At 48.0% G+C, this 25,432-nt stretch overlaps 1 protein-coding gene across 4 annotated transcripts in view; it reads right to left on the bottom strand.

Annotated features, from left to right (window-relative positions):
* Positions 1 to 5,653: 5,653 nt before the first annotated feature.
* LOC309870840 overlaps positions 5,654 to 25,432 on the bottom strand; it is a 54,630-nt gene continuing 34,851 nt past the window's right edge. For 2 of the 4 annotated variants that reach the window (XM_082743332.1, XM_082743330.1), the window contains exons 5-19: positions 24,863 to 24,979; positions 24,646 to 24,764; positions 24,356 to 24,457; positions 22,851 to 22,977; positions 20,244 to 20,445; positions 16,499 to 16,643; positions 14,875 to 15,060; positions 13,782 to 13,846; positions 13,148 to 13,235; positions 12,500 to 12,569; positions 10,452 to 10,671; positions 10,199 to 10,289; positions 8,496 to 8,609; positions 8,131 to 8,255; positions 5,654 to 7,453 (exon numbers count right to left, since the gene is read on the bottom strand). In XM_082743332.1, coding sequence (XP_082599458.1) covers positions 7,308 to 7,453; positions 8,131 to 8,255; positions 8,496 to 8,609; positions 10,199 to 10,289; positions 10,452 to 10,671; positions 12,500 to 12,569; positions 13,148 to 13,235; positions 13,782 to 13,846; positions 14,875 to 15,060; positions 16,499 to 16,643; positions 20,244 to 20,445; positions 22,851 to 22,977; positions 24,356 to 24,457; positions 24,646 to 24,764; positions 24,863 to 24,979 — 1,917 coding nt within the window. In that variant the 3' untranslated portion in view covers positions 5,654 to 7,307. Of the gene's footprint in view, positions 7,454 to 8,130; positions 8,256 to 8,495; positions 8,610 to 10,198; positions 10,298 to 10,451; positions 10,672 to 12,499; positions 12,570 to 13,147; positions 13,236 to 13,781; positions 13,847 to 14,874; positions 15,061 to 16,498; positions 16,644 to 20,243; positions 20,446 to 22,850; positions 22,978 to 24,355; positions 24,458 to 24,645; positions 24,765 to 24,862; positions 24,980 to 25,432 lie in introns of all 4 variants that reach the window. The other 2 variants (XM_082743333.1, XM_082743331.1) reach the window with 1 other exon arrangement.

The following is a 25,432-nucleotide window of genomic DNA, read 5'->3' as shown; positions in this document are numbered from 1 at the left end:
TCTAGGTGACTTGGTTGTTATAAATATTTCATCAAAGTGTACAACCTAGTAAGGCACCCCCACATTGCAGGTGATGGGGCACCTCTTGGGATGCAGGCATTCAGGAGAATAATTTGGATTTGAATATTTTCTAAAAAGGCTTTTAAACATTCTCCTCTTCCCCTTTAAGCCAAAAAAGGGGTAAGAGCTTTTTTCTAAGGTGAGGGTTTGTATTTGTATATAATAAACAAATTCTCCAAAGATATTCAAAGGATTTCAAGTTTTTATGGATAAAATTTGCCTGTTCTTTTATTTTTTTTTTTAAGGCTTATTTACTTATTTAAGAGATAAGATAGGGGGAGGGGCAGAAAGAAAGAGAATCATTAAGCAGATACCCTGCTGAGCAAGGAGCTACAGGCTGGGCTCCATCCCAGGACCCTGAATTATGAGCTGAGCCAAAATCAAGTCAGGGGCTTCACTGACTGAGCCCCTCAGGCACCCCAAAATTTGTCAGTTCTTTATTGTACCGTTTTGCAGTTCTATCCCTGGGAAATGTAACAGGTATAAACCTTAAGCTTCTTTATTTTTTAAAAGCACCATTCAAAGGAATATATCCCATCTTGAAAATAGTTTTACAAGCTGTATAAATCATTAATTACCTCTACAATTATAGCAGCCAACTTAGCATTTATTGGCTTTTAAAGCTGGAAGTGTCCTCCCTCCTTTCTTTAGCATTATGTTGAAAAGAAACCTGAGGTGACACCCAGTTCAAGAGCACAGAGCAAACTGCTTCGTCCTCCCAACCACCAGGTACCTGTTCCAAGAGCAACCATGGCTCACTTTTTTTTAATCTTTACCAAAATGATTCTATGCATATTTCTGTATATTTTTCATACCACTGGCATATTGTGTTGTTTTTTTTTTTATTTAATGGATGGGGTGTATATACATGTAGGATGGTCTCATTTTTGTTAATGACACTAATATTTCATTATGCTCTATCTGTAAATTCTTAGAAACAAATTGCAGGGTCAAAGGTTGATGCATTTAAAATGTTATGTTAGTGGGCACCTGGGTGGCTTGGTTGATTAAGCATCTGCCTTTGGCTCAGGTCATGATACCAAGGTCCTGGGATTGAGCCCTGCATCAGGCTCCCTGCTCAGCGGGTAGCCTTCTTCTCCCTCTCTCTCTCTGCCTGCTGTTCCCCTGCTTGTGCTTTCTCTCTCAAATAAATAAATAAAATCTTAAAAGAAAAAAACAAAAAAAAGGTCCTATAATTTTTTGATACTAGTACTGACTTAAATACTTAGGACTAAGCTTTTGGTTGCTTAAATCACATTAGATCTAATTTTTTTCCTATTTTTCCTAGCTGGTAGTTTTGAATATATGAAGCCTGTTCGTTTCTGTTAAAAGAACAAAACAAGGGGCGCCTGGGTGGCTCAGTGGGTTAAGCCTCTGCTTTCGGCTCAGGTCATGATCCCAGGGTTCTGGGATCGAGCCTCGCATCGGGCTCTCTGTTCAGCAGGAGCCTGCTTTCCTTCCTCTCTCTCTGCCTGCCTCTCTGCCTACTTGTGATCTCTGTCTGTCAAGTAAATTAAAAAAAAAAAAGAAAAAAAATTAAAAAACAAAACAAGACGCTTTTCAGACAATTCTTTTGAAGTTCCCCGGTAAACAGTCTTCAGTATGAAAACCTTGTGTATGTCTTTGCCAATTTTTCACTGCCGATTTTCCTCTTACTGGCTGTTGAGAAGAGGGCTAAGCACCGGTGGCAGCTGGCCTCCCCGCCTACTGCTTTAGAGGGAGCTCTTCTCACCTTGACCCAGTAAGCACACGACCCAGTAAGCTCACATGAGGGAGACATGTTTCATCATGTTGGAGAAGCACCCATCCATTGCTTCTTTTTTTTTTTTTTTAAGATTTTATTTATTTGTCAGAGAGAGGGAGAGAGAGCAAGCACAGGCAAATGGCAGGCAGAGGCAGAGGGATAAGCAGGCTCCCTGCCGATCAAGGAGCCTGATGTGGGACTCGATCCCAGGACACTGGGATCATGACCCAAGCCGAAGGCAGCTGCTCAACCAACTGAGCCACCCAGGCATCCCTCCATTGCTTCTTATAAACGTGAATTATAACACGTTTCTAGTTTTCTTGCCTGTCTACACATTTATGTCAAAATAATCAAGTACTGATAAAGCCAAGTTTGTGGTTGTTTTTTTTTTTTTTCTTTTGAAAATGACTGTTTTCAGGGGAAAACAAGACAAAAGAAGATAAGGCTGCTGTTTGCTAACCTAAGAGCAAAATGTGTCAACCCCTGGAAGGCAGCTGGGGGTGCCTTCAGTCTTGGGCAGGGAGGACACTTGGTGGTCTGGCCCCTGTTGACATGTCCTTTGTTCCCACCAGCCAATTCGCTATTACTGGATCTCCAGCTTCAATCACACTCCCGATACCCTCCGTGTTATTCACACCAATAAACTCAGCCTGACCACGGTGTCGTCCCAGCACTGCTGTTGCCCATCTGGTGTCTGATCTATGCCAAGGGCTTTACTTAAATAAACTTCACAGTCTCATTTCCTAGCAACAGCCTTTCCTCTAGGGAGAAAGGCTCCATCTGAACAAAGTAAGTTACTTTAAGCATTTCAGCCAAATAGTCTTTTTTTTTTTTTTTTTGGTCCATTACCTGGTACAAATTATAGCAATCATCTTTAATTATAAATTAGTTGTCTGCATTGCACACACACCCACCCAATGTTTATCTGCACAAGGAAAAAAGCTCTAACCAAAGGACAGCTGAAATGTATGCATGAGAAGTCAGCATTGGGAGGGAGGAAACACACACAGCTCACGCCAGGAATGAGCCTGTACTTTCCCCGAGAACAGAGCTGGGTCTTATCCATCCATGTCCCCTGCAAAGCTGAGCAGGGGTACAGGTTATGCTAAGTGCTCCGACATTGGCTAGACTCAATGTGGGTTCAGATTTAATATCTGCCTCGGGTCAAGACATCTCATATTCATTCTTGGCCCTGGACTCCACGTTCTAAATTTTAGCTAAGAATCAATCTGGTCCCGACTCCTCTATCAGTTCCTTTTCCCTGTGGATCACATCTGTGGTCTAAGGAATGATTCTAAAACTGACTTTTCTAAAGACTAAGGACCTGCAAATGTAACTCCCGCTTATCAGAAGTAAGAGCTATTAAATAGCTGGGCATTTGGCACAGTGTCTAAGGACACCCACAAGCTATTACTACCCTACACCTTCCTCTGCCACTGATCCTAGGACTCCTCATTCTTGATCTTCCATTTTCCTCATGCCTGGAGTCAATCCATCTGTCCATTGGTTCCATTCTGGAATGTTTCAGACGAACCCATGTCTGTACTGGCCCGGTTGTAAGCAGGCTAAGGTGCCGTAAGAAGAACCTCTCCCCCTGCCCCGCTACCCACCCCCCCACTGCCGCCCCAACACACACAATAGCTTATAGAAGACAAGTTATTAAAGTCTCCTGTTACAGTCTGGGGGTAAGTGATGCCATGCTGGCACTGACTCTGCCACCCTCCACAGAAGGCTTCCAGTACATTCTGATTGTTGCCATTCTCAGTCAAGAAATTAAAAATAGAGCTTCCCTATGACCCTGCCATTGCACTACTGGGTATTTACCCCAAAGATACAGATGTAGTGAAAAGAAGGGCCATCTGTACCCCAATGTTTATAGCAGCAATGGCCACGGTCGCCAAACTGGAAAGAACCAAGATGCCCTTCAACGGATGAATGGTTAAGGAAGATGTGGTCCATATACACTATGGAGTATTATGCCTCCATCAGAAAGGACGAATACCCAACTTTTGTAGCAACATGGACGGGACTAGAAGAGATTATCCTGAGTGAAATAAGTCAAGCAGAGCGAGTCAATTATCATATGGCTTCACTTATTTGTGGAGCATAACAAATAGCATAGTGGACATGGGGAGTTAGAGAGGAGAAGGGAGTTGGGGGAAATTGGAAGGGGAGATGAACCATAAGAGAGAGACTATGGACTCTGAAAAACAATCTGAGGGTTTTGAAGGGGTGGGGGGTGGGAGGTCGGGGTACTAGGTGGTGGGTATTATAGAGGGCATGGATTGCATGGAGCACTGGGTGTGGTGCAAAAATAATGAATACTGTTATCTTGAAAATAAAAAAAAAATTTAAAAAAAAAAAAAAAAAGAAGAAGTGGAGAAGATGGAGAGACTGCTCCTGAGGGCAGGGCCTGTAAGGTGCAGACCTGGGTTGGGCTCACAGTCCAAGGGGCTGACACAATCATGTTGCCCATCCTCCTGCCAGGGAGACAGGAATAAAGTGGCTAGCTGGGAGACCATGTGCTAAAACATGAGGGTGACACGTTCACTGAAAGGGGGAAGAAAGGGGGAAGAAAGACCCAGAGAAAGGTGCCAATGGCGAGTTGTTAGCTTCCTCCGAGATTGTTTCCTTGAAGGGGGCAGTGGGGCCCCCTGGTGGCCATGGGGGCTGCTGCAGGTCAGGAGTAATTGGCTCCAGTCTCTCCCTCCCAAAGGCTCATCAGTCAAGAAAATTATAAGAGGGTGCCTGGGTGGCTCAGTTGGTTAAGCCACTGCCTTCAGCTCAGGTCATGATCCTGGGGTCCCAGGATTGAGTCCCACATTGGGCTCCCAGCTCTCCGCTTTGCCCTTCTCATGCTCTCTCTCATTCTTTCTCAAATAAATTAATTTAAAAATCTTTAAAAAAGAAAATTACAAGACAGGGTTTACCCTGTTACTGTTTAATGTCGAACAGGTGGAACAACATATAGGTCCACCAATAATTCAAGTTTTCAATCAGTCACGAAACACTGATGGTATGCAACACTTGGCAGCATTTTATGTGTGTGTGTATATATATATACAAACACATGTATATCAAGATGAAAAACACTGCTAAGTGAAAAAAGGCTCTTGAACTATATACAAAAAAATGTCATGACATCCCACTTAGGATAAAAAAAATGCAATTACAGGGTGCCTGGGTGGCTCAGTGGGTTAAGCAGCTGCCTTCGGCTCAGGTCATGATCTCAGGGTCCTGGGATCGAGTCCCGCATCGGGCTCTCTGCTCAGCAGGGGGCTTGCTTCCTCCTCTCTCTGCCTGCCTCTCTGCCTACTTGTGATCTCTCTCTGTCAAATGGATAAATAAAAAATTTTTTAAAAAATGCAATTACAGTTGACCCTTGAACATGAGCTTGAACTCATAAGCAGGTCCACTTATATATGGATTTTTTTAAATTACAGAACTGTAAATGGATTTTCTCTTCCTTATGACTTAATTAACATTTCATTTTCTCTAGCTTTATCATAAGATTATAGTATATAATACACATTACATGACAATTACATGTTAATCAGATACTATGTTACTGGTAAGGCTTTTCTGGTCAACAGTAGTCTGTTAGCAACGTTTTGGGGGGAGTCAAAAGTGATATGCAGATTTCTGGCTGCTGGGATCAGCGCCCCATCCCCCCACCCCGTGTTGGTCAAGGGTTCACTGCACATTCATGACAGACATGACTGTAAATGGGTAGGTGTGTTTCCAGAAGGACAAACAAGAAACTCAGCATCACCACTGGGAAGGCAGCTTCACATCGTGCATGGAAGAATAAAGGGGAGGTGGGCGTCAGGAGAAGGAAGAATACATAGCAACTTCTGACTTTTTACTATATTTCTGTGTTGAGTTTTTGTTTCTTTTTCTTTCTTTTTTTTTTTTTTTACAATGACTGGATAGTTTCTCGCTTAAAAATGCCCAGCACGTGTTCAAGTTAAAAAAATTAAGTTGCCACTGGGTACACTGAGAGTATAATATTTAGTATAACAATACGTGTTAGGTATACAAAGAAATAAGAGCAGTCTGGAGGGCAGCAGGACTCCATAAACCCCGTAAGATGGGGGGGGGTTCAGCGACATCCCTCCTTCCAAGGATTGTCATGGTAACAGAATTCTAAAGCAGCAATGCTGGATTCCAGGTGTGGCTTTGAACCAGGAACAGTAGTCTGTGAGAGCAAGCGCCAAAGGGGCAGGGTCGGCATCCCTCTGCCCAACCTCCTCCTTCAGCACCCTCAGGCTTGGGGGAGGTACCATCCATCCCAACTGCAGGGGGGCAAAAGGGGCACACAGGCATGATGGGGCATGGCCCGTGGGGAGCTGGGGTATGATGCCAGATGATCTGGCCCCAGAGGCCGTGCCCGAAACTTTGGCTTTGCTCCTACACCAGAGGTCACCTTCAGAACTGAGGAAAAGGCAGCCCTCCCAAGCTAGCTTCCACTGTCACCCTGACAGGACACATGACTCAGGCTTCACTGTACTCGGGAGACCTCAGGTCATGGACCCCTGCCTTACAGTGAGTCCTGTGGGGGTGGGGCGTACAGAGGAATGAGGAGCGAGGAGCTACACCCTGACAACTCGCTCAAAATGTGATTGCGAGGTACAGTAGTAGCCGGATTCGTAGAGACGGAAGGAAGGTAGAACAGTGCCTGCCAGGGCCTGGGGGAGGAGGGAACAGACAGCCACAGTTGACGGGTTACAGTTCCACTGGGGATGACAAAAAGTTCTGGAGATCTGTTGCACAACAACATAAATATACTTAAAACGATGGAACTATATGCTTATAATGGGTTACGACGGTGACTTCTTTGTTACAAGTATTTTCCACAATTAAAAATTGTGTTAATAAAATGATTTTAATTTCCCAAAGGGAGTGTGTCACCGCATTGGGAGAGCTCCAGCTGGGGAAAGTGATCTCAAAGAGCAACTTACTCAAAATCCTGCTAACACTGTAATTTAATGAAAGCTTTGAGAGCCTTCCCCAGAAAGAGAGGCAGTTGTGACAGAATTTTATTTTCACATGCGTGTTTTTCTTCATTTTGAATAAACACGGCATTTAAGAGCTGCTATACTAGATATAGTCTTTTACCATATTTAAATATTCAGAAGTCATTCACGTAACACTGTAGCATAGGATTTAATAGAATAGCAAAATATCATATAAAAATAAATGAAAAGCTTCCATATCCCCACCGAAAGAACTTCACACACGTGCGTGCATGTGTATGGTAAGTGCTCCTCATAATCTCTTCATAGGTCTTCCCCTCCTTTTCTCTGACCAGACTCCAGAGCCAACCCAGGCAGGACACTCAGGGGCAGCCTCTCCAGCCCTTTCCACTGACCGCTCAGGCAGGTGCCGCCAATGCGCAGGCCGGTCACAGCACAGAGACAACTTGGGCTGGAAAAATCATCTCCAGACAAGACATAATGGCCGCTGAGCTTGGTTTCTGGGTGTGGACTTTTCCAGCCCAGAATCACGCACTGTTTTCAAAATTGGGAACCTTGGGATATATGTCACTGGGCGAGAAGTTCAGAATCTCATCCAAGGGTGGGCCTTCATCCTCCGGAGCAATTTCGGATTCAAACATCTGCTGTAGCAGGGCGTCCACGGTCCTGTACTCTAGGACAAAGGAGAAAGGCAGGCATGTGGGGTTGCATTTGCTGGGGTCGGAGGGAGCCGAGCCCAGCCCGAGCAGAGCTAGGCTTTCTGGAAGGATGGCCCCTGAGCCAAAGACAATGTTCTAAGCATGGCTAGCCAAGCAGTCTTTGAAAGAGAGGATGAGAAAGTCAGAAAAGAATCGCTCAACTCTGCTGCCCCAGACTCCATGGAGATCTGCAGCCATGGAAGGTTCTAGAGACCCAGGAGCAGGTCTTCCCTGAAGGACAGAGGAGGGTGACACCCGGCAGGGGCGTGCTGCTCCTGCCACTGTTCCTGCCATCTATGCTATGCTCCTCCTCCTGGGTTTAGTGCAGGCGCCCTGGCCAAAGCCCAAAGTGACAGTCGGGTTGCTCTGGGTTACTCGGCCAATATGGCGAATAAAGTAATTAAAGTTGGGAAGAGCTCCCATGCCCTGAACACGTAGTGAGGCCCTGGGGATACCATGGGAAGCAAAAAGACAGGGCCCAGCACACACGGAGCTGCAAGTCTGTAAGGAAGACCGACGGCGACCAAACCGTCACTCAATGTCAAACGGCATGCGGCTGGCATGGCAGGTCAGGTTTGCATTCTGGAAACACCTCACCGGCTGCACTGAGGAGCATGGATCGGAAGAAGTTTTGCACTGGGTTAATACTTACTTTTTGATGCAATTCTGAAGTACAATCCTTTTAAGGCCTTCCTTTTGTTGTCACCATCATCCCCACTAAAGCCACTGTCCTTGGCGTCCATGTTATCAACAAGCTTCCCATCATGCATTTCTTCTCTTCAAGGAAGAACAGACATGAAACAGGGTCAGGTTCCTCAGCTGAGTCCCTCGTGCATCCTCCCAGCCATGGCCCCGTGTCCCCATCCAGTCACATCCAGGGCTCTCCTCTGGTCAGTGAGGGTCCCTGAGAACCGGCGCACAGGCCCACGCTGGACGCCACGGGGCACTGAGGGAGTGAATGTGGTCGGTCCTCTTCTGAAAGCCTGTGAGCGACACCAAGGGGAACACACTACTTACTCTTGGATTCCCACTCCCAGCTCTTGAATCTTCCTCTCGATGGCAGTTTCGACTTCACTTTTTTCTAAGGAGTAGGCCATAAAAAACGCCTCCAGGATGAACGCTATGAAAATACTAAGAGTGAGAGGTAGAGGGTGTGAGCCGTGGTCCAGGTGACATGAAATCCTAGTTCCAAAGAATGTCTGAGCCTAAATAAGACGGCAGCCCATTGTTGCCAAGACAATACAACGTGGAAGGGAGAAATGACAGACACAACACTTCTCAAGGATTGGACCCAATTTTCATTCATTTGGAGAAATCATTCTTCTTTTATAACCTATTTAAACAGTGACTATTAAAAAGAAAATATACTTTCTTTCTAGGGGAAGCTTAAGCCAAATAATTGTTGAATTATTTCTCTGTGAATATCTCAAGTTTCCGCACAGCCTGGTGGGCTGAGCAAAGGCACAGAGGGATGACTTAAGGATGTCTGTCTGCAAAGACATCCCAAGATGTACAGTTCAGCAATGCTTTCCTCCTGCCCCCGACTCAGCCAAGACAACAAAGATAAAAAGCTCACTTTGCCCTCCCTGGGCATCTGCTTACATTCCAAGTGAAACTAAAGTCTCTCCCCCATCCCCCCAAACACACACACACAGGGGAGGTTGGACAGGCCCAGCAGTTCTCTGTAAGATCAGTTTCCTTCTCTTGGGGTTCCCTTCTGCACTCCCCCTCCAGCTGGTATGCGCCACACTGCTCAGTGGGGATCAAGGTTCAAAGGTTCAGGAAACTGACAGGAGAGGGGCAGAAATATCCCTGTCCCTGCTGGTCCCAGGGCTTCGGTAACCTCCGTAGGTGCCACCCAGAGAGGCGCTTCTCTCTTGCTCCTTCTACATCTCCCGTTTAGGTTGCGTAAGGACAAGCAGGCCTGTCGGAGCTACCCACGGACTTTCTTCCCCTCCCCACCCTCAGCCAGGATTCTTGAGTCCTTCTGGAACCAAAGTCAGTACAGTGGTGGCTGGCCACTGCGGGCCTGGCGTGACAAGAAAGGCATGGGTGCTGGGCTGTCCCCCCCAAAATGGCAGACCCAAAGCTGTGAGAGGGGTATGACAACCAGAAAACCTCTCTGTAAGAGCAGTCCAGCCTTTGAAGTGACCCAGACTCAGGTCCCATGAGGAACGAAGGAGCTAGAATCAGAGACATAGGACTATTGTATATTCCTATTTGCAATCTTCTATTTTATAGATTATCTTATAATCTTTTATGCCCTTTTATGCCCTTTCCAGTGGTGGGATGTCACCGTGGCTCTCAAACAGCAACTGAGGCCTCTCTTGGAAGAGGGGCCAGGACAGAGCCGTTCCATCCTACCTGCAAAGACAGGGAGGGACCAGCGTGGGACAACTGGGGAACCGACTGGGAGGCTCCGAGAAGCCAGCAGATGGTTGGATTTCTGCAGAGGAGGAATGGTATGCTCGAGGGGTGCGGTCTGGGTGGGGAAGGGGAGAGACACTGGCCGGGTTGCCAGGGTCCTTCTGACCCAAACACATTAGGAGACTGGGAGACGTGTATTCTGGTACAGATGTGCACTGGCAGACAGTGACAAACACAAGTGTGAAGGAGTCAGACTCCTCCCTTGCAGGCCCGCCCACAAGGCACACCAGGCAGCCGGAAGAAGCGGGAGGGGAGGAGACGTGGACTTGCCAACCCGGCTGGAGTCAACTCACTTAACGATGAGAATGACGACCACAACGTGGAAGCTGATGAAGTACAGCTTGGCCGCCTGGTGAGTCACGAGGGCAAAGCCGTCTGCGAGGAGTGCGCAGCTAAGGAACCCAGCCTTCGGGGAGCTCAGCAGGGTGCCCTGGGTGCTCCTGGAAGTCCCTCCGGATGCCTCTCCCTCCCAACCCAGCCCAGCGAGCAGGCAGCCTGGGGTGGGGGTGGGGGTGGGGGTGTCCCATGCCTACATGGAAAGGATATTGTGCCACTGGTTAACCACTGTGAGCTCCATGAGCACGATGAACGAGGAGGCCAGGTCATTGAAGTTATTCTTGCAGTACCTGTCGCGGGCAAACGCTGAGTCTTTCAAGGCTGGGTTCCCACACACCAGAGCATCGGGGGTGGTGAAATTCGGGTCGAAGAACCGGACTTTGCCATGGAATGCTTCCATCCCTATGATAGCGAACACGTAGTAGACCACCTGCAATGGGCAGCCCTGGTCAGCAGGGGGCGCACGGAGCTGCGGTGTCACAGCACGGGGCCAGGAGCCTGCAGGAGAGGCCCAAGGACTTCGGACAGAGGTGGGTCACGTGGGCAGAAAGGGGTGCTACTCCGATTCCAGGGTGGCTGCCCTCTCCAACCCAGGCCTGAGCGGTGTCAGGCTGGGGAAAGGTGGACGCCGAGGGACGGAGGACAGGGCCAGCCGGACCACACCACGACCCCTCCCGTGGCTTACAGAGACAAAAACGAAGCTGCTGGGCAAGTTAGTGGCTTAAATACTCAATATTAACAATGGTTGGTCCTCTAGGAAAACAATAATAAAGTTGTATCTTTACCCTGTTTTTTATAGGAAAATAAATTCCGAAAGTACCATAGGGTCAAATGTAAAAAACAATGAAGGAACTGGAAAACAAATTTTTTTGAGTGGAAAAAGGCCCCACTAAGCATGATTATAAAAAAATAAAAGATTATAAAATAATCCATAAAATAAAAGATTATAAATTGAACAATAGAATTTATTTAAATTTTTATACAGCCCCCAAAATACACAAGAATCCTCTACACAGGGGGAAAAAAAAGCCTTCAAAAAACAAACAAAAACAAAACAAGGGAAAGAGAAGGAAAAGTAATTCCACTATAAACTACTTACCAACAGCCTGTTTCCTTAATTGGCAAAACACTCTTGCAAATTGTATTTAAAAACGAACAGAAGAATGGACCACGGATATGAACACGCAGTTTACCGAAAAATAAAGGAAAATGCCCAAAAGAACATGGGGAAGGCACTCCGCCTCGTGAAACACGACAGAAGCACAAGGCAGAGCAGCACAGTGCCATTCTGTCCCCTGTCCGACTGGAGGACGGGACAGTGATTCGCAAACCCCAGCTGCGAGGAGAGCAGAGGAACAGGCTGGGACACGCTGTCATTGGGGAAACACAGGGAACACACCTTCAAGGCTACGTGCTACCATCCACCCAAGGTCTGAACACATTTCCCCTTTGACCTCACAGCGCGATGCTGGGGGACACACCCAGTGAGAACAGAAGCGCTAAGATGCAGGTCCAACAACAGCCCTGCCCATGCCCCTTGTTACGGCGAAAAGGTGGGATCACCCGGTAGTCTGTCCATCAAGGGGCTGGTCGGATGTGTTCTGGAATCTTCCCTCTGTAGAACACTTCTTTTTTTTTTTTTAAGATTTTATTTATTTGTCAGAGAGAGAGAGAGCACAAGCAGGGGGAGCGGCAGGCAGAAGGAGAAGGGAAGCAAGCAGGCTACCTACCCCCTGAGCAAGAAGCCCGCCGCAGGACCTGAGCCGAAGGCAGACACTTAACCGACTGAGCCAGCCAGGTGTCCCCGTAGGACACCTGTGTGTCCTACGGTGTGGGACCCCTGGCAGCCCGGGTGGCTGTGTTCTCACTGCTGGGGATCTGACGGGCAGGCAGGCTTCAGCCACAATCTGAACAAAGGAGGATCTGAGGCCGGGGTGGGGGCGGACAGCCATGAGCCAGAAGGGGCCTACATCCCTGAGAAGCACCTGCTGGCCAGGCACACCCATCTGGACCATGGGTGACAGACCACGACTGAGTAACCCCACTGAAGTCCTGGTGTCTTATTGCGTAGCCGTGAACCTTAGCTGGCATACACCCAGTGTTTCCAGACACTGGATATTTCTAAACAGGCCCACAAGACACCAGGGAGTCTCATTTACTTCATCTCCCTTTCTTTTCCTCACTTCAAAGAAGGCTTCCTGAGAATGAACGTCCCACCACTTGTTCACACAGAATGGCCACAAGCGCGAGCCACTTACCAAGATGAGTCCACCAAACGTCAGTATTGTGGGACCAATGTTAATTAAGGTGGTCACAATAAGCCGGAATCTAGGATGAAACAAAGTTTCTAGCACAAGATGGCAGAAGGGAAGCCATGGGGGAAAACCAACACCCCACCAGCAGGTTTGGCTCAATATCCCCTCTCCCTGGTCCTGGATCTGTTCTTAAGACACTGTCAGGAATGTGCCCTTTGAGCTGTGCACCACTGGGGAATTACTCAACCTCTCTGAGCTTCACTGTCATCGCTGGTGAACACAAAGTCATAAAGGTCCCGATCTATATCAAGGGCAGTGGGAGGAATTGCACAAGACAACGGTGGGCACACTTGGGGGAGCCTCGGTGGCCTCCAGAGCCACCATTCTGCAGCCACGCACAGCAGGCACAGTGACGGAAGGGGTCAGGGGGACAAAAGCAATCGATGGAACCCCTGCCCTCAGGGAGCCGCCCTCTGAGTGCTCCTTGCCATCTTCGCAGGCTTCCCACCCCCACCACCCCAAGAGTGCCGCGTACTACACACAAGGAGCACTCAGGGCTTCTCATGGGGTGTGTTGATGAATCAGAGGCAGAAGTGGTTTCTGGCAGGCTATGGGGTGGGAACCCCGCGAGGGCATGTCACCCATCTTTACCTCTGAATGCTGACAATGACCCGTAGGAGCCGGAGGATCCTCAGAATCAAGACAATATCCAGCACCTGCTGACTGTTGTATTTGCTGGCTAGAAAGAAAATCCGCAGCCATGTGACGTTCTGTTTTGTGAGTGCCTCGGGCCTGTCCCTTCTATTCCAGGAGGTCTGAGGTCTGGGTTCAGGGGAGAAATGGGGCTTCACCTGCAGAGCCCGATGGGGGCTCCGAGCAGTGAGGAAGCAGGTGCTGAGTGAATGGCTCATGCCGCCCTGGGTGTCCTCCCCAGCTCCGAGCTAGAGAGTCATGAGTCGGTGTAGACTTCAGACTGGCCTTAAGAAATAACTGTGGATCACATTTCTACAAGCCCTTCCTTCCCCAGTATCCCTTTCCTAGAGTCTTGTTAGGAAGCTGCACTATTGCGCTATTGAGCCCCCATCGGGATCAAATGTGATCTCTAATACACAGTTAAACACAAAGCCACCAGCCCTCTCCAGAGCATGGAACACTCTTATTAACCCTCTTGTGTCTCCACTACCCACTCCCAAACCCCTCACTGGTGCACGGCGGAAGTTCAACAAAGACACCACGTTGAATGCATGGTCCCAGGAGGTGGCGAGGCCAAGAGCCCAGCACTGACCTGACTGAATGGTGGTGTTGGCCACAGTGGCCACCAGGGCGGCGACGATGATCAGCATGTCAAACCTAACAGATGAGAAGCAAAGTTGGTGAAGGCTCCAGGGAAAAGTGTCAAGTTTAGGATACAACCCACCCAGAGAAAACTTGGAATCCAGTATCTTACGCAAAGCAATGAACCAGCCATGAAACTGATTTCTGTAACTTTTAGAACAGCAGAGACAAAGAAAGAAACGCTATATCTGAACAACCCAGTGATCATTCTGGCTGCTCCAATGAACCCCCCAAGGGGATTTGTAGCAATCACCCAATTCTTACCACTTTGTCTTACAAAGTAACTAGATCCTTGCAAGGAGACTTTGGCACAGTTTCAGAATATACAGTATAATCTTCCTTGGTATTAATTTTACTAAGTGCTTTGTAACTTTTTAATTAAAAGGGGTAATATCCATCATAGCATTACTTTTCTTTCTGACAACAGTGCCAAAGCACTGACAAGACTGGCTAGTTCCTCTCTGGCCACACGTGCATCCTAGAGAGCTTCCTGGCACCAAGAGCAATGATCACGGAGATCCAACTCTGGTAAGACAGGCGTGTGTGTGCCTTATGTCTCTGCGTCCTGCAATTCATAACACACAGTGGCATCTGAGATGGTCTGCAGCACGGGAGCGATGGTAGACCAGGAGGTCCCTAGCCTGGAGAAGAATGAGGCCACATCCCATGTGGGAAAGAGCTTGTTAACAATCTCATTGTCCAGGCACACACATGCCACAATTTTTGATAAAAAAGACTAGGGAATGGGCCAAGGGAGCTATAGAAGGGCCTCCTTGGGTATAATGCTCTAAGATCCTTCCCAAACCCAGGATGCCACAATCTGTGATCCTAATTTTAACGAAAGTTCGTTCAAACTGACCTAATAAAATAACAGCTTTGTCTGTCCCAGATGTTCCCACACCCCCAAGATTGCATGGTAAGATGCCCCAAAACTAGGCATCTGGAGCTTGGGAAAACTACGAGATTCCCCAAACAGACAGAAAACCCCCACTCTCTGCCCACAGCCTCTGCCCTCACCCCCTCCCCAGAACACACGTGCTCACCAGTTCCAGAACTGTTTCTTGCCAAAATAGGCTCTGGGCTCATACGTGTACAGTTTCAGAAGAATTTCAATAATATAGAGAGAAAGGAAAAGCCACTCTGCATAGGAAATGAAGGGGTTTTTCTCATCCAGGGCGATGAAAATGGCATTTATTAGAATGATGATATCATAAACCCAGACAAAAATCCTGCCGTGAGAGGAAAAAGAAGAGACTCTATCATCTCACGTTTCCGTGAAGGGAGCATGTTCAGAGGCTTTTACGGGCTACTTTGTTCCCGACAATGTGATGACTAGGAGATACCTCCAACCCCCATCCCAACACATACACACACGCACACTCGTGACTCTAGTTAGTAAAGGTTCCAGCATGGCCAGGGTCCTGAAATTCACTTGCTTCCCCCTAATGCTGGTGCAGTCCTTCGGCCAAGGAGAAAATGAAGATTCAGTGACCAGGGGTGGGGGTGGGGAATAGAGGCCTGGTTTTCTCAGGTACCCCTTTGGGGCATGGTACCTGGATCAGACAAAAGCTTAGGTAGAAATGGGGCTAGGAGAAGGTTTAGGGCTTAGCAAGGGATCATGACACCTCTTCTACTTGTCCCCAGAAAATTAACATCCTTCACTAAGAAAGCTTCTGAAAACCTCTTCACCCCTAATGCACACAAGCCTTCCCCGGGACTGACATGTCCGTCTTCCTCACCAAGTCCGGAGTGGGATGGGTGAAAAACGATCAGAACTTGACTCTGACCCAACTTTGCAATTACAGAGCAGGTTGCTCTGCGCATGTACCTGTCCCCTGTGCTCCAGAGAACTGCGGGTGAACCCTGGGCATGGCCTCGGGAAGACAGGAGGGGCTCCTACCCCACTGCTCTCTGTGAGGCTGTAGGCTAGGACCCTGGATGCCGCACATGGACACACAAACATCCAGCACGTGAAACACATCACAAATTTAAGGCTAAGATCAATGGGAAGAAACCTCGACATAAAGGGCTTTGGTAACTGTCAAACGTGGCCAGCCCCTACGGTGTGCCCGCACCACAGGCTGAGCTACCTTCTGGGGTTTCTGCACCATTCTCTTCCGCGAAACGCTAAATTCAAGGACAACAGGGGAATGAGCCACAATAACAGGGGCACTCCAAGCCACACATACAAAACCTAGGATCTCCAACCAGAATGAATGATTTTTTTCTGGAGTCCACTTACTTGAGACTAAGACAATTAATTGGCCTTCTTCACAACCATTCTGCTAACTCAAATTCATGAGTTTTTAACCACTGACTTTACAAAATCAGAGCGCCGTCCGTGAAAGCAACTTCCTAATGACACGGGTGGGGCTGGAACTTTCTAATTTCGGAGAGTACTTAAGCTCAGAGAGCACATCCAGTCTGTGGCCACTTGAGCATCTTAGGAAACAGGGCAGAAGGAAACATGATCGAGAAGCCTGTCCTTTCGGTTAAGGTCACACAAAGCATGTCCAGAACCCTTTATAGGCCTCCCTAACAAACCAAAAGCAGCAAGCAAGGGGCTGATTTACAGCTTCAATAATGAAATACATTCAGTCCAGAGAGCATGGGCAAACTCCTCTATGTTTAAAGCAACTTGAGAAAAACTGCCCCCATCTCACTTGCCTGTGCCGAACCATCCTCTGGATCAGGAGGCTTGCAGACGACTGGTAAACCCGCGGCATCCACTCTTCCAGTGGGTGTCTCTTGATGTTCATGGTGACCACCTGAATGTTGAGGAGGTCAGCCAAGCGTAGAAAGTTCATTTTGTCTGCAATGTAAAAAAAAAAAAAAAAAAAAAAAAAAAAAAAAAAAATTGATCCCCAGTACATAGCCACTGTGACACTAAGGTTCAAAGACTGATGTCAATTCAGCACACTCTTGTTTCTGCATTTCCCAGATGAAAATCTGAAGCTTCAAAGGGTGAACACCCAAGGTCAAGGAGCCAGAAAATGGCAGAGGCCCCCCACCTGTCCTCATTCAGACCTGTAGCCGACCCAAGGCCACCAACCGTGGCACGTGATTTTGCGAGTTCACAGATGCTGCTCCCTCACCCCTGCCTTCCGCCTCACATATGCCCCGCCCCCTGCTTTCAGTGTCTGCCTGACTTAACTTTCCAGCCTCAACTCTACCAAGCCTCCAAGCTGGGTGTAATCCACACCCTTCCTCAAGCCCCTATCTTCTTCTCTGCACCCCCTCCTTCCCTGCCCCTTCTCAGAGATTCACTCAGACCCACAGCTTCCACAGCAAGTTGGCCCGCCAGCTAGGCCAAAGTTCACCGAGCACTTTCTTGACAAGCCTGGCCCCATGCAACTACCAAGCTAGTGTTCTCCAGACCCACCCACTGCCCAGGGTCCCTACCCCGTGCACCTCTCCCCAACCAGACAGGACGGATGCTGACCACGAGTCAACCCTGCTTGTGCATGGACTTCCTGTTCCGTACAACTGAATGAATTTCACCTCAGTGGATGGAATCGGAATGTTTAAAGGACATTGCTGTTTCCCACAAAGTCCTTCTTCCAATGTTTTTCCAAGTTTTCTTTGAAAACTAAGTTGAAGTTTAGAAGTGAAGTTGACGTTTGGAAAATTTAAAGAAATCGCCGATGCAGAGCGGGTCTAGCCGGAACAACCGGCAAAGGATGGATTGGGCATTTTTTACGCCATGCAGGGCTTCTCGTTCCGAGGGCCTGGTGGATATCCATGGCTCCGTTCCAGTTTTCAGGAGCAAACTACAATGAATGATGGCTCTACCACAGCATGGGCTGTGCGAGAAAGATGCCATCAACAGATGCCCAGGCAAAGAACAAGCCTCAGGCCTGGCAGAAGTGTGGCCTCCTCCAAGGGAGGAACCTGAATCAGACACAGCCTTGAGTGATGTCACACACTCATGTTGCTATCTTCCCTAATGGTGGTAATGGTCCTAAGAACCTTCTGGAAAAACATGAGGCTTCTTGCTTCTGGAGGAGTTACCAAGTCAACCAGGCCCCACGTTTCCTTTGTCATGGCTATTCTTGGTCAGCTGAAAACATTCTACAGCACAGCAGGTTTGGGCCATGCCTCATTCTCAGGTTCCTCTGTTCCCTTTTGTCACTGACCAGCCTCCTTAGGTACCTCTTACAGGCCTCACCCTGTGCAAGGTCACTACCCACATTCAGAAAAGAACCTCTGCAGATGGGCAGAGGTGGTGGTGGTGTTTGGTACCCAGATCTTCTCTGGCACTCTCTAGAAAGTTGTGTGGTGGCCTCAAAGAACCCCTCCTTCCTCTTGCTCATGGAATTCATGGAGGGATACATCCAAATGAGTAGGGGAGCCAGGAAACTTGGGTCTGGTATGCTCCGTATTTATCCTGCACAGCTGAATGGCATCGTTTAAGACCTACCCTGCTTACAGCCCAAAACATGGAAGAAGCTGACAAGGACAAAGAAAAGCAATTCATCCTCCCACTTGGGAAATGACTGTCAAAAGTTAGACTGACCTCCTCAACAAAGAAGTTCATATGAGTATGTCCTGGGGACCATGTGTATCTTTTCTGGATGAGGAGACACCCAAGTATATGGGGCTCCCCACGCCTGACAGATAGAGACAAAGATTACTAAAAGCCCCCATCCCTAGGTTTGGAACATCTCAGCTTTTACTACCAATCCTGGAATTCACTTTACAGAGGAACTACAAAGAAAGGTCGTAAGACCCTAAATATTCATCAGCATCTTCAGAGTCGCAATCATCTAGAAGCAGCAGAGGTACTAAACAATCAAAGGAGAATTCTCAAAAACAGAGGGGCTGAAATCTGGGAACACCTAGGCTAGAGTGACCAGCTATACCACCCCGGTTTTTGGGGTGGGACATCCAAGGGCACCCAAATCCTGACCCTCTCCTCTATGTACTAGAGCAGTGGTCCTCAAAGAGTGGTCCCTGGGCCACTGCTGGGCCTGTCCTTGTGTCCCCCACCCTCCATGGGATAAACGCTCAATACAGAAACTTATAGAACAATGGCCAGGATCATGTCCGCTGACTCTAATAATGAAAAAATGGGACTTGGATTTTACACTTTTTCATTTCATTTTCCCAAGGATTGATTTTTGCTGTACTTCACCCAAGTGTCACCCAAATGACTGGTGGGACCTTCAGCAGCTTCATAACGCACAGCTTAGGAAGCATGGTGCTCAGGGGTGGCCCAGGGCACTAGCGGCCCTTCCCCAACATCCACACAACTCTAATCCTGACACACTGAATGGCCCAGGGAACCCCTGCCCGTCCATAACGGGGAACACCAAGGCAATTATTCAGGCTCTAAGAAGCCTGGCTCCTGACTTCAGAGCCACGGCAGGGAGCGGGGTGGCTGAGGAGACTTGCTTGGGGCTCACGGGAAGTCACACGTCAGATCCTGCTCATTCAAGAGGAGAAAGGCTCTCTTCCATCCTGGATCCCAAACTCTCACTGGAAGACATGAGCTCCGCCCATTTAGCAGTGTCTTACTGTACATCTCTCTCTCTGTTCTCTCTCTTCGAGTAAGTTCTAGAGACTCGCTGTCATCTCCTTCTCTCACCTGCATGGAGTCCTCCTAAGGCCCACAGCCCTGCCGGACTTGTTTGAGGGTCCTTGTCTCAGGTAAATGTATATCCAGTCGGAGGTATCCCTTCCCTTTTGGTATGTTTCCATCTAGACTCTTCTGGAAACGGACGACGTGAGGGTGTTCTAGAGTTTGGGATATATTTTAGTCACCTCACATCTTGTCACCACAATTTCCCGTTACGTGACTACCAGAATCTGGGGCGGTTTAGCCCAGTGACAGAGAGCACAGGCCTTGGAGTCGGACAGCCTTGACCGCTTTGCAGCTGCTCAGCCATGGGCAAACTCCCTAACCTCTTCCAGTCTCACTTTCCATACCAACACACAAGGACGACAAACACCCCCACCTCAGTGATCGCGTACATGCCACATGCAGCAAACAGTCGGGACAGCGGCTCATGCCTGACACGCATAGAGCAGATGGGAAGTGTTATTCGTAATAACGACCAGCCACGAGTGCCTGAACTTTAGGTTACTTTCAACTTTTTGCTTTTGAAGACTGAATGTGACGTAGATGCTGTCCCTAAAGCATGGTCAGCAGTGGAATGACCAGGACTGGGTAAGGGCTTTAAGGTCTCTTTACATGTTGAAACTCGCATGGGGATGGCCCAATCAGAACACAGCATGAAGCCCCAAATCCCACTGGACTGTTCCCAGCAGAGGTGCCCACCTATATTTTTATTTGCAAATTTTAGAAAATTAAAAAAAAAAACAACTAGTAGTGCTGTTTTACGAATTGCTTTTTGGGAGCCACCCGCTTTGGAAAGTACGAAGAGGAATGTCAGAGGCCAAGGCTTCTTACCCACGTAGCCCTTCTGTCCCTCATCGGAGATCCTCAAAAGGAGCTCCAGGTGGGGACTGCTGATGTGTGGCATCACAGTCCTGGCCAGCCGCCTCCACCGGGCCTCCATCACCACAAATTCCGAGCCCACCTTGACCTTCAGAATGTTGAAAGCCTCCATCATTTTGTGACGTTTCAGGTACGCCAGCTTGCGAATCTCGTTCTTTAAAAAACAGAATTGTGGTCTTTAAAAGAAAGACTCAATGAAACAAGATGGGATTGGGAGGGAGACAAACCATAAGTGACTCTTAATCTCACAAAACAAACTGAGGGTTGCTGGGGGGAGGGGGTTTGGGAGAAGGGGGTGGGATTATGGACATTGGGGAGGGTATGTGCTTTGGTGAGTGCTGTGAAGTGTGTAAACCTGGTGATTCACAGACCTGTACCCCTGGGGATAAAAATATATGTTTATAAAAAATAAAAAATTAAAAGTAAAAAAAAAATATATAGATTGGGAGGGAAGAATCAGTTTTTTCTCTATGTATAATGATTGTATACAGAGAAAATTCTAAAGAATCTATAAAAAGTTACTAGATCTAGTAAGTGAATCTAATAAGATTGCAAGATATAAATTCAATAAACTAAAAAAAAAAAATCAACTCTTGATTTATATAAAAAAAAAAAAAAAGAAAGAAAGACTCAAGAAAGTCTTGTTCCTTTCCCCTAAACATGTCAAGATAATTGACAAGCCAAAGAGAAGGCACTGATGGGTCTATTATTAGGCCAGGTCTGTAATCCTCCCCCCGCCAGCCGCAGGTCCACGAAGCTAACCCGTCCACATAAATGAAACTCATCTTACCAAGTCTATGGGAGGGAGCGCGTGAAGGATAATCTGTGTGGTGAGAAACAGAACAGCAGGAGGCAGACTGGTCCCAACTCCACTCTGCCCAGGAGGAAGGGAGATTCCAGAAAGGAAGGAAATCGGGTGTGCTGCTGAGACACGGGGAGACCCCGAGAAGGGAGAAGATAGAGCTACCATTAAGTCAATCAAGAAAGAGAAGGGGAGGAGGAGAAAAGTCGGGGAAGTGAAACTTGGCTAGAAGTGATCGGAAGGATGAGGTCGAGAGCAGGAAGGACAGCTGGGCCTGCCTGGAGCTGCCATCTGGCCTTGGCGCAGGGAATCTTCCAGGGACAGTAGGCTGGACAGGCCTCCTCGGGCTACAGTCACCTGAAGGCCACTCCTGCTGTTCCTTGTAACCCCGTTACCCAATAACATCATCACTTCATTGATTACATGGCTAGGCTGTAAATTTTTAAGGGGTATGGGCTGTGTCTTAATTGTCTTTGACTTCTCAACACTTGGACTGGTGCTGGGTGCTAAAGCACATTTAAGATGTTTGCTAATCCCTGTTGCAGAGGATGACCCAAAGAAACACTGCGTTGGGACTGGGGAGTTTCAGCAACAGTTCTGTCCAGCAGTGACAAAGGGGAGGCAAGCCAGGCTCTTTAGGACAGCCTCTTTCCACCCAGAGGGAGGAAGTCAGAGTAGGAGGGTCTCTGAGACCTGGCCTCTGGAGTAGGGCCAGCTCAAGTCTCCACAGTGCAGAGACTCCGCAGGACTGGGACAGACACCTTCCAAGGCCATTTGGGCCAAATCTCAGACTCAGCCCCACCACCTGCTTGCTTCTCCTTAGCCACAAACCTTGAAGTTCTCCCTGACTTTCTTCTTGTTCCCTGGTGGTCCCATCCCTATGCAATGAAAAATTCAGAACAGAACCAAAACGATCAAGAACTAGAAGGCAATGTCTTCCCTTAAGGAAAGCCTCTCTGTGCAGCTAGTTTTACAAGATGAGAAAACAACCAAGCAGAGATGTGTGCGGTGGGGGGGGGGGGGGGTGATGCAGCTGAGGCATCACAGTGGGTATGGGTACTGGGCTGGACTTAAAGCATCCTCCACCCCGAGCAGTCAGAACCCTCTGCCCACCCAACACCTCCGGGAATTCTCCAGACATAAATCAAATAAGCAGGTACCCAGGCAGAAACTATTGGCTTGAAGAAGTTTCTGCTTCTGCTGGAGAGCAGAAAAGGAGTTGGGGGCTTGGGGAATATTCCCAGCTCTCATTCTTTTTTTTTTTTTTTAAAGATTTTATTTATTTATTTGACAGAGAGAGATCACAAACAGGCAGAGAGGCAGGCAGAGAGAGAGGAGGAAGCAGGCTCCCTGCTGAGCAGAGAGCCCGATTCGGGGCTCGATCCCAGGACCCTGGGATCATGACCTGAGCTGAAGGCAGCGGCTTAACCCACTGAGCCACCCAGGCGCCCCCCCAGCTCTCATTCTTACACAAAACATTTCAAGGAGCCATGAACAACTTCATGCCTTAAGAGCAAGAAGCAAAGCAAGGGCTGCCGCTGCCCACAATGTCCAGACGCACTGTCAGAGCCATGGCAAAGACCGCTAAGGAACCGCCCCACCTAGCAGAACAGAGCAAGACACCACAGAAGTCTTCAGATTGGCTGGAGCAAAAAGAAAAAGGACACTTTCAAGTACAAAGTAAATGTGTTCGCCAGTGGATCTAGCCCAGATGCCCAGCCCCCTGCCACAACCCCCCTTCTGCTCATGCACGGTACCTTCAAGTGCTTCCTATAATTGTTGTAGACCACAGCCAGAAAGACGGACATGAAGATGTAGGTATTGATGATGATGTAGGTTATGAAGTACAGAGAATACCACCAATTGAAGTTATAGGCAGGCATCCTAGAAGGAAAGAATCACGTGGCATGGTTTTTCATAGCTTTGGCCCCCAGCGCACAAAAGGCCAGCCTCGGGCACTATCCACATACACATGGTGCAGCAAGTCCTTCTCCCTCTCTCACTGTCCCCCAGATGTCGTAGTGCTGTGCCATGAGACTGCAGAGCCATCACCCCCCTAATGCTAAAAAGCTGGCTCCAAGCTTGCCTTCTTGATTTCTTAGTGCCTTAAGGAGGCGGCAACTAGGACTTGGGAGATCCCCCCAAGCCCATTCCCTCCCTTCACAATGAGAAATTCAAAGCCTAAAAAGGCAACCGACTTGCCCAGAACCAAGGAAGGAATCAAAGTGTGGCTTAGGCTTATATTTAGGCTCTTCAGGGACACCAGGATGCCTTGCTGGCAGGCCAGGTAATTTTCTAGCCACTCTAGGACATGAGAAAAAAAGGGAACCCTTAACAATGGCACCAGGGCGAGAGGCATAAATCAGGATGTGTGCTCACTCCACCTTTAATGGAAATTGGATTTCATACATTTCATACATGGAATGGGGGAGGGGGACACGGCCGGCCGCCCAGGATCTGAGGGAAAGATCCAAGAGGACTCACGGAGGGCCAGAACTGCACCTCGCCACAAGTGTCTGAGCCAGACCCAAGAGTGAGCAACAACCCAGAGCAAGTCAATGTCATGAGCACATGCAGAACTAGATGACAGAAAGCCTTCCCCTGTCCCGATGCAGTATGGCCTGAGATGGGATTGATATTTCCAGTTAGAGCCCCGTCCATGCCCCGGCCCCCAAGAGATGTCTACTCAGCGTAGCACTGTTTAACAATTTTACTTCCACAAACAAGGTTAATCTATAATACAAAGGACATTAGGGGGGTGGGGAAACCACCACAGGATGTTTTCTTCCTAAGAAAACTCCACATGTGTGGAGAATTGGCATTGTGAGCGGGAAGGCACCAACTACTAATCTTTACATTTCTTTCCTGTTTCATTTAACCAGAAAAGCACATCGATGTTTAGGAGAACAAGCCATGATTCCTTTATAAACACGACTTAGTGTTTAGATTCAAGACTCAAAAAAGTCCCAGAATAGAAAGCAGGCTCCAAAAGTTAAGACTGGTATCTCAAGAGATGTCTCCTGTTGCTTTCAGTTTAAAAAAAAAAAAATCACTTCAATTTAGTTTTAAATAGAGAGAGGGTAGGCTATCATCAGTGCAAACATTTTACATTCTTCAAAAATTTTTACGATGAACATGAATAAATAGACAATCGCTATTTCTCCTGTCTCAGCCCTGCTGGTGTCAGGAGACAGCCACCTTTAACAAAGTGAATTCCATCATGGTAACAGGTGCCCGGGAACGTGAGTCAAGATGAACGTACATGACATCGGGACTGTTGGCAGTAGTGACCAGCACGTAGAGTTCAAATGCTATCTCCAGGATATTTGTGAAGTAGGGCAAGCCTTCCACTGTTTGAAGACCCCTAAAAAGGAACCAAAAACACAAAGTGAGAAACTCACACACATAAATAAATCTGTGGTTTTTTATATACTCCACCCCTGGAGTGTCTGAACAAGGAAGATGGCACCTGGTGACAGATTCTGCCACCAACGGGCTGAACCCAAACAGAGGAGAATTCACAGACAGAAGTTTCCGGAACAGTGTGCTCACCGATCCCCCAAAAGCTTCAAGGCCATAAGGGAGAATATGAGCACACTGAACATGAATAAGAGGAAGACGTAGAGAATGTCGGGCAGAGTGTTCCGGATGCTTCTGAAAGTTCTTCGGATCTGTAAGGACAAAATTTAATTTCATTTACAAGAAAATCAGCTCATTTTCTGCAAAAACAAAAATGAAGCCCTTGCGTTATCCTAAGGAATATCCTTACCTGACGACTTTCAGGGAAGTTAATTAGGAAGACTGGCCGTAAGGCCCTTGACCATCGAACACTGTGGATATTAACAGCTTCCAGGGAACCATAGATAATCAAATCGATCAAGGTCAGCTGTGAGAGACAAGGGACAAAATTGTCAGGGTCACCCTGCTAGAGGGCACACATAGGAAGTGACAGTGTGGAACCCACGGACCCCTCCCAGATTTAGAAATATTTCTAAAAATAAGAGAAGTATAGAGAGAGAGTCTCCATATTCTGAGGGTTCAGCAAATGGGTCAAGAGAAATCACAACAAATGTTTCGAGCAAGGCAAGAAGAGACCTGGGCATTCCAGGCAAACGAGCCATCACAGGTTGAGGAGGAGGTAGTGGTAGGTTTGTGGGGCAGCAGAAAACTCGGGCCAGCCAGAGTGAAGAGGGCCCCGTGAAACACGTTTGCAGGACTGAGGGCACTGTGTAGTCTGTGGAGCTCACAGACATCTTGGAGCAAGGGAAGGAAGTGATGGGAGATGCACTTGCAGAGAATTAATCCAGCGGCAGCATCTAAAATGCACGTATCGGGTGGG

Source organism: Mustela nivalis (assembly GCF_964662115.1).
Source record: "Mustela nivalis genome assembly, chromosome: 8".
In the NCBI taxonomy this organism is placed as follows: Eukaryota; Metazoa; Chordata; class Mammalia; order Carnivora; family Mustelidae; genus Mustela; species Mustela nivalis.
This window is presented reverse-complemented; position numbering and strand designations above follow the sequence as displayed.